General features: G+C 42.8%; 1 protein-coding gene across 1 annotated transcript; it reads right to left on the bottom strand.

Annotated features, from left to right (window-relative positions):
* Positions 1-803: 803 nt before the first annotated feature.
* Positions 804-3,226, bottom strand: TMEM169 (transmembrane protein 169). Its single transcript, XM_009490878.2, has 2 exons — positions 2,923-3,226; positions 804-1,426 (listed from the first exon to the last, which is right to left on the bottom strand). The coding sequence occupies exons 1-2, from the start codon at positions 3,224-3,226 to the stop codon at positions 804-806; spliced, it is 927 nt and encodes a 308-aa protein (XP_009489153.1).
* Between the last annotated feature and the right edge of the window lie 9,404 nt (positions 3,227-12,630).

Below are 12,630 nucleotides of genomic sequence, written 5' to 3'. Positions count from 1 at the left end.
TGCACCTATCAAGAGATCAAATGCAGGTGTGTCCTAAGTACCTATCTGTGCCCCTACGGTCTCTTGAGGGTGCTTGGTGAGATGCCCATCAGGGCCCTATGCACCACATTACAGAGCAAGCCCTATTCTTCCATCATGTCATGGGTACATTTCAGGTCAGCGTAGAGCTTACATGCCTTTGTCGGAGCCTATGCTGTCCTCTCCCAGTGAAAGGCTGGGCACAACTATTACAGTGGCCTATTTTTCAAACTCTGACAGTGTCCAAGCAGTTAGCCTACCTGGAAGGTTTGCTGCACTTGTCAGAAGGACTGGAAAAGGACCCTTTCTAAGAAAACCGCAGGAACATCACATTTTGCAATTTAGCCTTCACCTCTGAATGATTTCCTAGCTCCTGAAGGTCATCCCCTGAGTAGAGACTTCTTTTCACCGAGTCAGCAGGTCACTGTTATGTCCCATGCCCTAAAACAAAATTCTAACTTTACAGAAGTGGACTTTTCAGCATATATCTCTGTCATCCCACAAAGAGCCCATGGCCCACAGACCTGGATTTTCTCACTGTTCCCGTAAGTTGTAATTAGCTAAAACAGATGACAAATCCTTGGAAAGCCATGCACCTCCCCACCCAGACGACATGAAGCTAGCAAGCTTGCATTCTGTGACATTTAAAGAGCACTCCCAGCCCAATACTTTATTCATTAAGTTTTTGTTTAAATATATATATATATATATATAAAAAATCAGTGTGTTTTTTTCTAGGTGAAAACCACTCGCATATGACCGAAATAGTCAGCCAGGACAAAGGCTCAGACTGCCGAGGTCTCAACCCCCTGTGCAGAGCTCTTGCCAGAGAGACTACCTGAGATATTATCAGAATCTAGCAGCTCGACAATGCTGTATGGAGAACAATCTTCCAAACCCAGCTTGCTGCAGAGCCAGCCACAGAAGCCCTTCTCCATATCCCTAACAGCATGCCACCAGTACCCAAAGGACCATGCTACCTGGGCCACAGCTGAGTACAGGCCTAGGGAAAAGGACACAACCATAATTATAATTGGGTAGAAAATGATCAAAAAGGGACAAAAGGTGATTTTGTGCCAGAAGGTCCTCTCTTCATTGTACACCAAGAAGATGTTGTACCATGTAATGGTTCCATAGTAGAATGAAACCACGAAGGACACTACAAAAATGATGGGGAGGCAGATGATGGTCCAGAGGACAATGTGGGGTCCTCTATCCAGCCCAACATCACATTTCTTCTTCTTCTCAGGTACGTCCTCTTTAGGAGGTTCCTTTGACTTAGCCAGTTCCTGCAGCTCTTTCTCTGTTAGTGTGACGTGGATGTCGACCATCTGACCCTTCTTCTTCCCCCTAGTGATTGTTCCAGTCAAGGTGACATATCGGCTGTCACAAGGCATGTTCCAGACACCTATGAACGCAAATAAACTCATCTACATTAGATTAATTTTCTCTACAGAGTATTTTGTGTAAATCCCCAAAGACCCCAAAGACAATTAGATATTGCATATGGAGTTATAGTTAAATTAAAAAAAGATGGAACACAAGAAGCAATGCAGTATAAAGAAGATCATCTCAGAAAAAAATGCAAGAAGAGCTAATGAGGGAGAAGACAGGAATTCCAGATGACAGAAATCACAAGGGAGAAGGCTCCAGCATCTGCACTGGGGACAATATGTGAAGGGAAAGTGCTGCAGGAGTACATGAGAAAGAGATGAGACAGAGTAACTGAGTAAAAAATGGTATGCTATGCCTATTTTCTCTGGCACCCTCATAGATCTATTCCTGAAAAGTGTGGACACTTGGGGTGAATTAGATAAATATGACTACGACTCTTGTTCTGGAATAAGCACATCCACACATGGAGTTATACTTGAATAGCTAATATTTCACTTTACATTTGCACTGTATCTCAATGCAAATTAATTTTCACAGTTTAGAAAATTCTTACAAACTCTCATATAATTATATTAGCATTTTAAGGGATCAACAAAGGCACCAAATGGGAAAGTGTTGGGATGTGTGTTAAAAATCACAAACAGACTGCCGTAGCTTCCAAGTGACATTGGTTTAGGATGGTCCCTGCAATGGTACTGGCCATAAACTCTTCTATGGGGTTAAAATATGCTTCTTCCTGGTCTTAATTCTGACTAGCTTGGAAGGAGGTCTTCAGAGGCTCTTAAAAGGAGGCTGAGCAGTTTGAAGTGGCCCACAAAAATAGGAGAGCAGCAGATAAGCCATGAGGATAGGGGTTGGGATCATGGAGGAATCTGGTGTGGCTGATGGACCAGGAGCATACATTTACATTTAAGCCCCTCTCAGCCTGCACTGCTGACTCACAAGAGGATTAGCCATAGGACCTGCCTCCCATATTTCTTCCCTGCAAGGGTATCCAGGATAGACATCAGAAGTGAAAGTGGCTCCAAGATGCCCCACAATGACCTTGCCAAATAATCACTCTTAAAGAAGAAGCTGTGCTGAGAATATGTGAACAGAAGGCAAGAGCAAATCCTAGATAATGAGTAAAACTTCCTATCACAGGTAGAGCCACTAAATCCATCTGCTTCCATCCTTTCACTTAACAGGCAGTTGTTTTAGGCATGGAGAGGGGCTTGATCATAGCATCATTGGCTTAAAGCATGCTCAGCATTTTTCTGGATCAACCCCAACCAGCACATACATTTAAAACCAAGAATGCAGCAACAACCAACCTTTGCAAAGAACTGAGGAGACACCCCAAAACAGCCTGTAATGCTTTTTATTTTATAGTGTTTTCATGTATGAACTCAAGCTCTCCTTGCTTGCAGTCTTGGAGAGGGTTGGTCTCACAGTCACTTCCATTTGACCTGAGTGCATGCTGGCATCAAAAAAAGTTTATGGAAAGTGGGTGTTCCCATGAATACATACCATCTGCCATGGACTGACCCAGGAACTTGGAGCCTTCCTCAGAGCTCCTCTCCCCTCCTTCTTCATCAGCCTGTTCTTCTTCCACCTTATTCTCATTCTCTGACCGATACACTATTATTGACTCGGGACGGGACTCTTTCTTCTTCTTTTTCCTCCGGTCCATAGTGGCTTCCCCATCAAAGGTGACAGTGGTTGCTACAGCCCTTCTCATGGAGCTGTGGCGAGGGCTCTGCCTTCCAGACTTGCTCTCTTTCTGCACGGTCTCCTCCATCCCACTGCTGCTCTCAAGCACTTCACTTGGCATCTTGTAACACTTGTTTCCAATCTAACAGCTCCTGCACTTAGAATTCATTGATTAGACAATGGTCCCATGGATGCTTTGTTTTGGTAAGGTGCCCCACTGCTGACATCCAAACTATGCAGTCCATTCCTAACCTAAAACGAGAGAGAAGGCTGAAAAAGTGTCTTTTTCTTAACACGCAGAAAAAATTGCCAGAATTTTTGTATAAAGGGTTACTTCCAACTGTTTAAATGTCACCTGAAGATCCTTATTACTGTCTTGAACATCACTTTTATTACATGGATACATGTTTTGTAATATCACCTAATCCCGATTCTCAGGTTCCAATTTTAAATATAACAAACCACAGCTATTGGAAAAGGAAAGAGTATTAACATTTATAAGAAGAGATTAAACAAGCACAGCTTACTGGGTCATTTCAACATTCCTCTGCAATGCTGGAAGCGAACAGAAGACAATAGGTTTGGCCCACATGCATGAGAATGAAAAAATGAAACCATAGATGAGAAAGAAGTTCACTGATTTAAGGGACTGGCCTAGTATAGACAACTGCAGCAGGAACACTGCGCTCGTCCTGCATTACAACAGCTGTATTGGTGCCAGCCTTTCATTTTAAGTGTCTTCTGATTTACTGCTCATTGCAAGGATATTACAAAAAGTAATCAAATGATGTCAAAATGAATGATGTTTCAAACCTTACCAATTTAGTATTATGGAGTGCTGTCAGACCTTAAAAATATAGTATACACAGTGGATTTAAAGCAAAATTACTATTAAGATGACTTCACTGGGGAGGGAATTGGAACCCACAGCAATGTCTTCTGATTGTCCAGGGAAAACAACCCAAATCTTCACAAATCTTTGTAACAAATAAAAAGGCTCAGTTTTTTACTCCTCATTCAAGCAAAATTAACAGCAATATCAAGTAACACTGTTATCTATGGAAGAGCTGCCTAAGTAAAAAACGTATCATTAAACATGCATCGAGGCAGACAAATCCTGCCCCACGAACATGGAAGATGCATGATTAATGGTTCTCAGATTCCATAACATTCAAGAAACTGAGTGTGCCAAGTATTCATGAAGTATTTAGGTACAAATCTGAATACACTGAATAATGTTTTAACAACTCTGAAGAGCTCTGTTGAACATTTACATGAACATTTATATTTAAAAGAATTCACATGACCAATAATTATGCTTCTACCTAATATCTGACTCATCTCTTCAACAGCAAACTAAGAAATACAGCTATCATAATTTATAGCCCACACAATGCTGGGACATTGTTTTACTTGAACAGATACTAGAAAAAAGTTGAGCATTTTTAGATTTGGCAGTATGGTCCTGGTCTTCCCACAGATACAAGATTTTGCTGGTTTGTTTTGAAATTTGTTGCAGAACTTTAGATCAACTATTTATGCCTTGTACACTCTCACATGCACACCCACCCCCCCTTTTAATTGTTATCACTTTAACACCTAAGACTGTGGCCAGTTGGCATTATGTGGCTTTAAAGAACTCAACAATTCAGATTGTAGGTGTTTAGATTGCCATCTGAGTTTACACCTGCCATGCAAAAATGTATGCATAAATTTGCAGACACACTGGAAAAAAGCTCTATAAAATACTAAATTTACTGCAAATACTGTCCCCTCATTGCAGTGTCAAGTGTTGCACTTTATAACTACCTTGGTTTAAATATTCTTGGTTTAAATATTCCATGGTTGATCAAGGGAAGGAAGAATGAAGAGGGGCAGTGATGATCAATGCCCTCGTCTGGTGTACCAAATAAGCGTGGTTCAGTGTGTGGGTTGTCTGAGGTCACTGCCTGTGCATTCTCCTCCCATCCCAAAGTCCAATCCCAACAGAGAATGAAGGAAAAAGAAGAAGAGAATTTTGCCCCCTTTGGGTCTCTGGGAGAAACAACTCATCACCTCCACCCCCCCAAAAAAAACCCCATAAATGAGCTAATGAGAAGCAATTCCTCAATACAGTTTTTGTACCTTGTGTTCTTGCTTGTGTCCTTTACATCTGTTTGGAAGCAGTGTGCAGATAGTCAGTTTTCCATATACCATAATATAAAAGACAAATGGGATATGCAAGTAACTTCACAGTGAAATCTACTGCTTTGCTTTCTACTTCCCGCTTTTAACTCCAAAGCAAACCATCCACTGACTTCAAAGATAGCAAGCTCTGGGTCTTAACATGTTAACTTTGGCAGGACTCGGAGATATCTTCTCATCCATTAGAATTCACGTAAGCATTCATTCAGTGTTTTTTAAAAATGCCTTTATGGGGAATGGAATAAATTTATTCTATGGAGAAAACTCACTCTTTGTAGTAAAAAGTAGTCGGGCAGGCAGGATGCTGATTAATGACCAGAAGATGCCTATGATACCTGAATTATTTTGCTATGTCTGACGTTCCCACCCCCACTACAGCAGCTATTGCCACTGTGAGTTACCACCTGGACTAGAAAGAAACACCTCAACAACAGGGTTATCACATGGTGGCAGCTCATTTTCTTCTTGTCTTGCTCCTGAGCTGAAAAGAGGGGAGGGAATGGGCAACAGGGGGCAAGCCCCTAAGAAGTGCCATTGCTGTGGCTGGGTCAGAGCCCTTGGGATAAGGAAGTGAAGGAGACCTGATTGTTCTGTTTAAGGCACAAGGAGGTACATCAGAAACAAAAACATGGTGAAGAAGATCCCTCTGATCCAGCAGAGGAGGAAGCAGTAAGATAAAAAGCTGAAAGAGAAATACAGGGCAGACGTTAGGTAGGTGTTTTAACAAAGTGGGTAGGTGTCACTTGATATACATCATGAGGGCTGTGGAGTTGGCCCATCGCTGGAAAATTCCACATCTGGATTGGGTCTCTTGACAGCAGCTTGGACACCAGTACTTGAGCAGAAGAGGTGTTAATGTGGGCTTGTATTAGGGAGCAGTCAGACTGAAAGATCACAGAGATCCCTCCTGATCGTAAACCTGTTTTCACAGTAGATGTTTATTCTTTTCTCATCTGTTTCTACCAATGGAGCAGCTGGGATACCCTCTGCCACCTGGTCCAGACCTTCTGAACACAGCACTTTGAAACACCACTATCAGCCCCGCATCCTGCAGGGATGCTGGTGAATCAAACAGGTTCATGCCCCAGTCCCATTTTTCCTGGGAATACTTTCTCCATAGCTGCGAAAAAAAAAAAAGGGCTCTTGCAGAAATCACAGTAGTGTACACAAAGCTTATTTTCTCTCTCTTCCTTTTCTTTAATCCTGTAAGAACAAGGTCAGCCCTCAGCACTACACAGCTGTCCACAGCACCAACTCTTTCAGCCATGCACCGAGATCTTCACCCCTTAAAAGCCTTGCTGTGGAGCTGAAGCATGACAATTGCTGTGCATCTAATATTAGTGATGTCTCCCACGTGGGAGCACAGGGGCAGACAGGAATCTAATAACTGTCCATGGGAGGGAAGGAAAAGAAATGATCAAATTTCAGAGATAGCAGGGAGCAGTTTATTAGCCAAACAATTTGTTATTAGTCTCCGTGTGAAAACAGATGGAGAACCCTGGGGAGGCAGCTCTGCAAAAACACACTAGAGGAATTTTTAGAAGCACAGTCTTCTGTTACTATGCAGGAAAGCTACTGCTGCTTACACTTCCCATAACTGTTTTAGTCTTTGACACACAAAACAGGAGCCTAAAAGCTTGGCCTTGCACCATTTAGGTCAAAGGAAGTTTTTTCCATTGGTTTTCAGGGCTTGATCCTGCTGCTAACAGAAGAGAAATTATCTGGTTTGAATGCAGACAGGAAGGAAGAGCCTTCCCACAAGCTAATAAAATCCTTGATCTTAAATCCCTGCTACAGCACAAGTAACCTTTTTATGACTGCTCACAGCAGACGAGAGGAAAAACTGTAGACAGTAAGCAGTGAGGAGCATCAATTTTTATTTTTACAGTCACATAAAATGTACAACACATAAGAACTGGCACTGTGTCTTCACGCACACCATGCTGGGGTTATCTGCAGAAACAAAAAACAACCTGTGCTTTAGAAGCACTGTGAGTTACCCAGGAGGGGGAAGAGATAAGGGGATATTTACCCCAGAAACACACCCTGAGAGAGAGCTCCCCAGCCACAGATCCTCCTTTGCCTGCTCCTTTTACTCCGCAGCCTCCCCATCCCCAATCCCTTCTCCACCCAACCCTGCCTCTGATTTTGTGCATGTGCGCATTTCTGAGGATGCATGTTACCCAAAGGATTATTTCCAATCCCTAATATTTTTCAAGGGGTTATCTGCTGGCAGACTGTACACATGAAAAATAGATGGTATCAGAATCGTTCAGCTGTTCAGGACAGATCTGTCTGTCACCAGCCAATCATGTTATGACAAAACACACTGGTCTAATGCAAGACATGCAGCCCCAGACCCTACAAAAACATGTGGCAAGACCTATGTAAGACAGCACATTTAATTCAGACCTTATGCTCGAAGAGGGCCAAATGGTAGGGCTCCCTCAACAGCTTTAGATCTGTTTTAAATACCTAAATGACTCCACATGATCTTTCACATATGCATCCTTACCATACCCTGCTGAAACAGAGGACAACGTCTGTCTCCATTTCATGGTGAAATAGCTCAAACTAGATTACACAGTTACTTGAATCTAGCAAATACTCAAGGCTGTGATGAATGACACGTTAGAAGGCAAGGCAAGAACAGCCCCTCCCTATCAGTACTAGCGTCTGTGCAGCTTACAGTGAGCTTGGCAGGGGGATTTATCTCACTGAAAATGACCTTTTTTGCATTTTAAAAGAAAATAAAATGCTATTTTCAGCCAGATGGATCCCCTCATCAGGTTCACCATGCAGTTACCCCTAGAGGAAAGAACGTCTAAGGAAGGGGAGAAAAACTACCCCTCATGGCAGTGGTCCACTGCATTACGTGCCTGTATAACAACAGCAAGAGGCACAGAGACATATCCGCCTATGTCATCCCAACAAGGTAGGAGAAAGCAAACAGCAAAGGCCATAGATCACACCTGTCTTTCCCTTCCTGCTTAATCCACAGCTTCAAAACACTTTCATTTCTTGGAGAGACACGAAAAACGACCGTGCTCTGGGTGTGCACCCGAGCAGGAGCAGACCTCAAGCTGGACTGCCAAAACCAGAGGATGGCACTGAGCACCAGAGCAGAGGGAATAATGCAGTAAGATGACTCATGCCACCAAAAACTTTATGGGCGTTTGCTAATGGAGCCCCCCCCCCCCCCCCCCCCCCGCATTCCCCTCAGGAGCAGAGGGTGCTAAAAGCTCAAGCTAAAAGCAAAGGGAGGAGTGGGCAAGCGACACAATCTCTGCAGCCAAGTGCCGACAGACCCAAGTTTGCCTAGTCCTTCCGATTTATCACTGGCACATGGCTCCTGCCTGTCGGCAGGTGGCATTAGTGCCAGCGCTCCCGCACAATAACTCTGCTGAGCAGCTTCCGGACCAATCCTGCTGGCACCATGAGCTGGACCTGCATTGGCCAGCACAGGTTGACCGCCACTGAAGCTGCAGCTGCAGCAAGACTAGACTTGCTTGGGTGTGGATTAAGGGCTTGCTGGCTCCTGGTGCCATGCTGGGTGACTCAGGCCCCTTGCTCTCCCTGCTGTCCTTCCGTGAGACATCCAAACGCTTGCTGACAGTATTCTACAGATACAGCCAAAACAACAAAAAGAAGCAGTGAAGAGAGGCATTCCAAAGTATCGCTAAATTGTTTCTGGATGACATTTTCAAAGTTTTTTTCTAAAAGTCAAGGACATTTTACAGAGTGTCTGTTTTATGAATCAGTTATTTTTATTTTCCTCTGCTGTTCCATAACTTTTCCAAATGTCACAGAACAGTAACTGCTGTGTAGATCAGTATTACTAAAGGCTGGAAAACAGCATACAAGAAGCTGTGCATTTTTATTTTATGTTAAATGAAACACCTAATCGATTTTCTTGCATACCAACTTTTTCAAAATCCCCAAACTGTACTGTTCTACCTTTTTTTAGAGCGAAAGCCCAAAGTGCTGTCTCTTCGTTGTGTCCCTACTTCTTTGTCCAGACTGCTAGAAGAAAGAAAAATTGAGGCAAAGGACTCAAAGCTTCCCACTGCCTCCACAGGGATGAGATCTGTTTCTTTACGTTTATTATACTATGCTAAAAAAGTCAATGAATGGCACATGCACATTTGCCTTTAAAAAGAACCAAGGCTTTAAAAGGAGAATGGCTTAGAAATGGAGGTTGGTTTGAAATCCTTAAAGCAATCCAAGTGGTTTAGATAAGAATCTTGAATAAACTTAACAGATGTCCCTAAATCTTGTAGGAAAAAAATCTCAATGATAAAGTGGAGACATGCTCTCTCTGTTCCCCTGCTCTACCCCTCATTTCTGCATTTGCCAAAGCAGGTCATCCTGCACCTTGAAAGAGCAGGTGCCCATTGTAATTCCTACCCCATCCACCAGGTCACTGCTGGATTACAAGGTACTATAGGAACAGCTGAACCAAGTGGGTCCCACCAACTTGAGCCCAGCATCCTGCTTCCACAGCAGCGTCCTTAGGGTAGGATCAGGTGTAGCATCTGTTTTTATCGGTATAATACCTGATCCATTCGCAGTTTGAAGCCTTTATATTAAACAGGATTGGAAAATGCACTAGGAGTTTGCTCCACACATCAAACCAGTGTTGTACTTCCTCTAAGCATCCAAGCAGATGCCTAGAAAAAAGTAACAATGGAGCAAGCACATAGTACATGAAAACAGAGTTTTGAGACCCTCACCTCTCTTTCCAGAGCGCAGAAAAACCACCTTCTGCACAGTGTATACCCACACACATATGCAAGTAAGTAACACTGGGAGTTGCTATGTCTGAAGACCGCAGAGCCATGAAGCACCAATGGTGGATGCGAAGCACTTGTGCTAACACAAGACAGCACAGTCGCAGCTAGCTAGAGACCTGGCTGGCATGTGGTTATTTCAGTGAAGGATGGCAAAACCTCCATGTCCTTTCCTTAAGCAATCATGCAGTGCTCTTTGCCAGGATGTTTTAATGCATGCTGGACTCTTGCCTGACCTTTACAATAACCAAAAACTAGGACCTGTGTTAGCACCTCAGACTTGTTTTCCTTCCCTTCCTACTCGGAAGATCTCTGACCATGTTGGTCTCCTCTCCTTTCCTGCCCTGCTCTGTGCTGGCAAGGTCAAGCACCCAAATGCTTTACTCAGACAAAATGAGGAGAGACCACACAGAAATACCTGCAATTAGAAAGCAAGAAGTTGCAGCCATGCAGCCTAATGGAAAACACAGTCAATTGTAAATCCAGTCTGGAAAGGATTAGCTGAAAAATATTGACATCAAACTACATCCCACAGTTTTTATCTGGGCAAGATATTTGGGGGCTTCAGATCAGAGCTTTCTCAGGGTTACACCCAGCTATGGCCCAGGCGTTGCTGTTGCAGAGAGAGAGAACTGGAAGATTCCCCTGGGAGTGATTCAGGATTGCTTAATGCATTGCACAGTAAATATAATCTAAGATATTTAGACAGTATCTCCAGCAGCAGGAATTAGTTGGCTCAGGGGACTCTCAATTGGATGCAAGTGCAGATACAGATCCATGATGCCAGGGTATTAAAAATGCAGCACTTTCAATTGCAGACAAGTGAATGCTTCAGTATCATTAGTATGGTATTAGCGGGGTGTATGATTATTTAGAAAATCTGGCTATGTACCACTTTCAAACCGTTTGATGCTGATATTCTACATCTTGCGCCACTACAAATTCTGCTTTGAGTGGGGTGTCTGTCTTTGGTATCTCCTGTATTTTTTTTTAATCACTGGAATGGAATTCCTAGGGATAATGATGAAAGGTTGTAAAATCCTGATTATCTCCTAATTAGACTGAAATCCCCCAAGATACCACTGAGGGTAAAGTATCTTTCCAGGGGGGAAGTCCCTAACGAGATGAATCAACCAGAGCGCCTGACCATCAGCTGGGGCTGACCAGGAAGCATTCTGACATGGAAACCAGAAGCCATGAAACAGAAAGGCTAGCACTTGCTGGTGAGAGATGATGAAAGGAAGAACAGCCACCGGAGAGAATGCACAGACAGGAGATGAAAGTAGCAGGGATTTCCGAAGAGGCCTTTTGCGTAACCCCACAGAAAGTTCCAGAGAGGTAAGGAAACAGAAACTCACAATGGTTTTCATTTGGTTTTGCCTCAATCCAGGCATTTCTTGAAATAGGTATGGGGGGGAAGAAATTATTGTTGTTACACTTTGTGCAATTTGGTGTCCCAGGAGAAAGAAGATATTAATCTGGAGCATCCATAAGAGTGGGGTTCTGGGAAAAGAGAGGCTGCTGGAGTGTAAGCCTGTTTTTTTTCTGAAGGCTAACTAGCAGAAACTCTCTGTCAGAAATTATCTTTGACCTTGAAGTTTTATTTCTGGCACTGAGATGCTTTTCATTAAATCTCCTCTGCTCTCAACTACTTGTGAGACTGCTGGCCCCAGGGATACCTCTCCTGGGGTTTGGATCCTGCAGAGGTTTCTCTCCTGTTTGGAGCCATCTGTTTTCTCACATCAGGTTGGTATTCAACAGCTCCGAGCCCTTCCCTCTTGCCAACATGGATTACAAGCTATGGGAGGGCACAGACCCCATGAAGGACAGCAGGGTATAAGGAATTATTAAGGCAGTACATACCACTGCCAGGATTTTTAAAGCATGGCAGCATACTGGACTGGCAGATGTCATCAGCTGAATAGCTGAGCCATAGGCTGGCAAAGCACAAAATCAGCTTTTGACAAAAGTAGCCTTTTCTGAAAATGCAGAGTTTCCTATTCATTTCAATAAATTGAACTAGTTCATTCAAAGCCAAGACACAATCTGGGAGCTGTAAAAACAGGAAATCTAGTTTTTCCTCTTCAATCTATAAATAAAGTAGATGTTGAAAAATGACATGTGCTAATCCCACAACTCTGAAGGAGCTGACAACTGGAGAAAAAATACTGGTGAATTCTTCTTCCTAAATGTGTCATTTTGATTTTTGAATGGTTAATGATTTAAGTAACAGATACACCAAGAAAAAAAAAAATGATGGTTTTTAACTTCAGAGAATGAAAATGAAGACTCTGAAGCTTTAAATGCAGACTTTCTTCCAAATACAAGCTGACACTTACTGAATAAATAAATAAATCAGCTGTCTAATCAGACACTATTTCCTAACACATAAAAATTAAAAATCTGAACATTAAGTTTATAGAATAATATAAATATGTAAGAAGAGCCTTCTGCTTACTGAATTTACCACTATGGCTGCATGTAGTGACAGACCAACATGTTTTAATGCTACCAATAAAAGAAAATGAACATTCCTTTGTGAATAAGAAAG

The sequence above is a fragment of the Pelecanus crispus genome, chromosome 5 (assembly GCF_030463565.1).
Source record: "Pelecanus crispus isolate bPelCri1 chromosome 5, bPelCri1.pri, whole genome shotgun sequence".
Taxonomy (NCBI): domain Eukaryota; kingdom Metazoa; phylum Chordata; class Aves; order Pelecaniformes; family Pelecanidae; genus Pelecanus; species Pelecanus crispus.
This window is presented reverse-complemented; position numbering and strand designations above follow the sequence as displayed.

Coding starts and splice junctions, on each gene's coding strand:
- TMEM169 (XM_009490878.2), bottom strand. CDS start 3,226: ATGCCAAGTGAAGTGCTTGAGAGCAGCAGTGGGATGGAGGAGACCGTG. Junction 1,427..2,922: donor GGGTCAGTCCATGGCAGATG/GTATGTATTCAT, acceptor TTGCGTTCATAG/GTGTCTGGAACATGCCTTGT.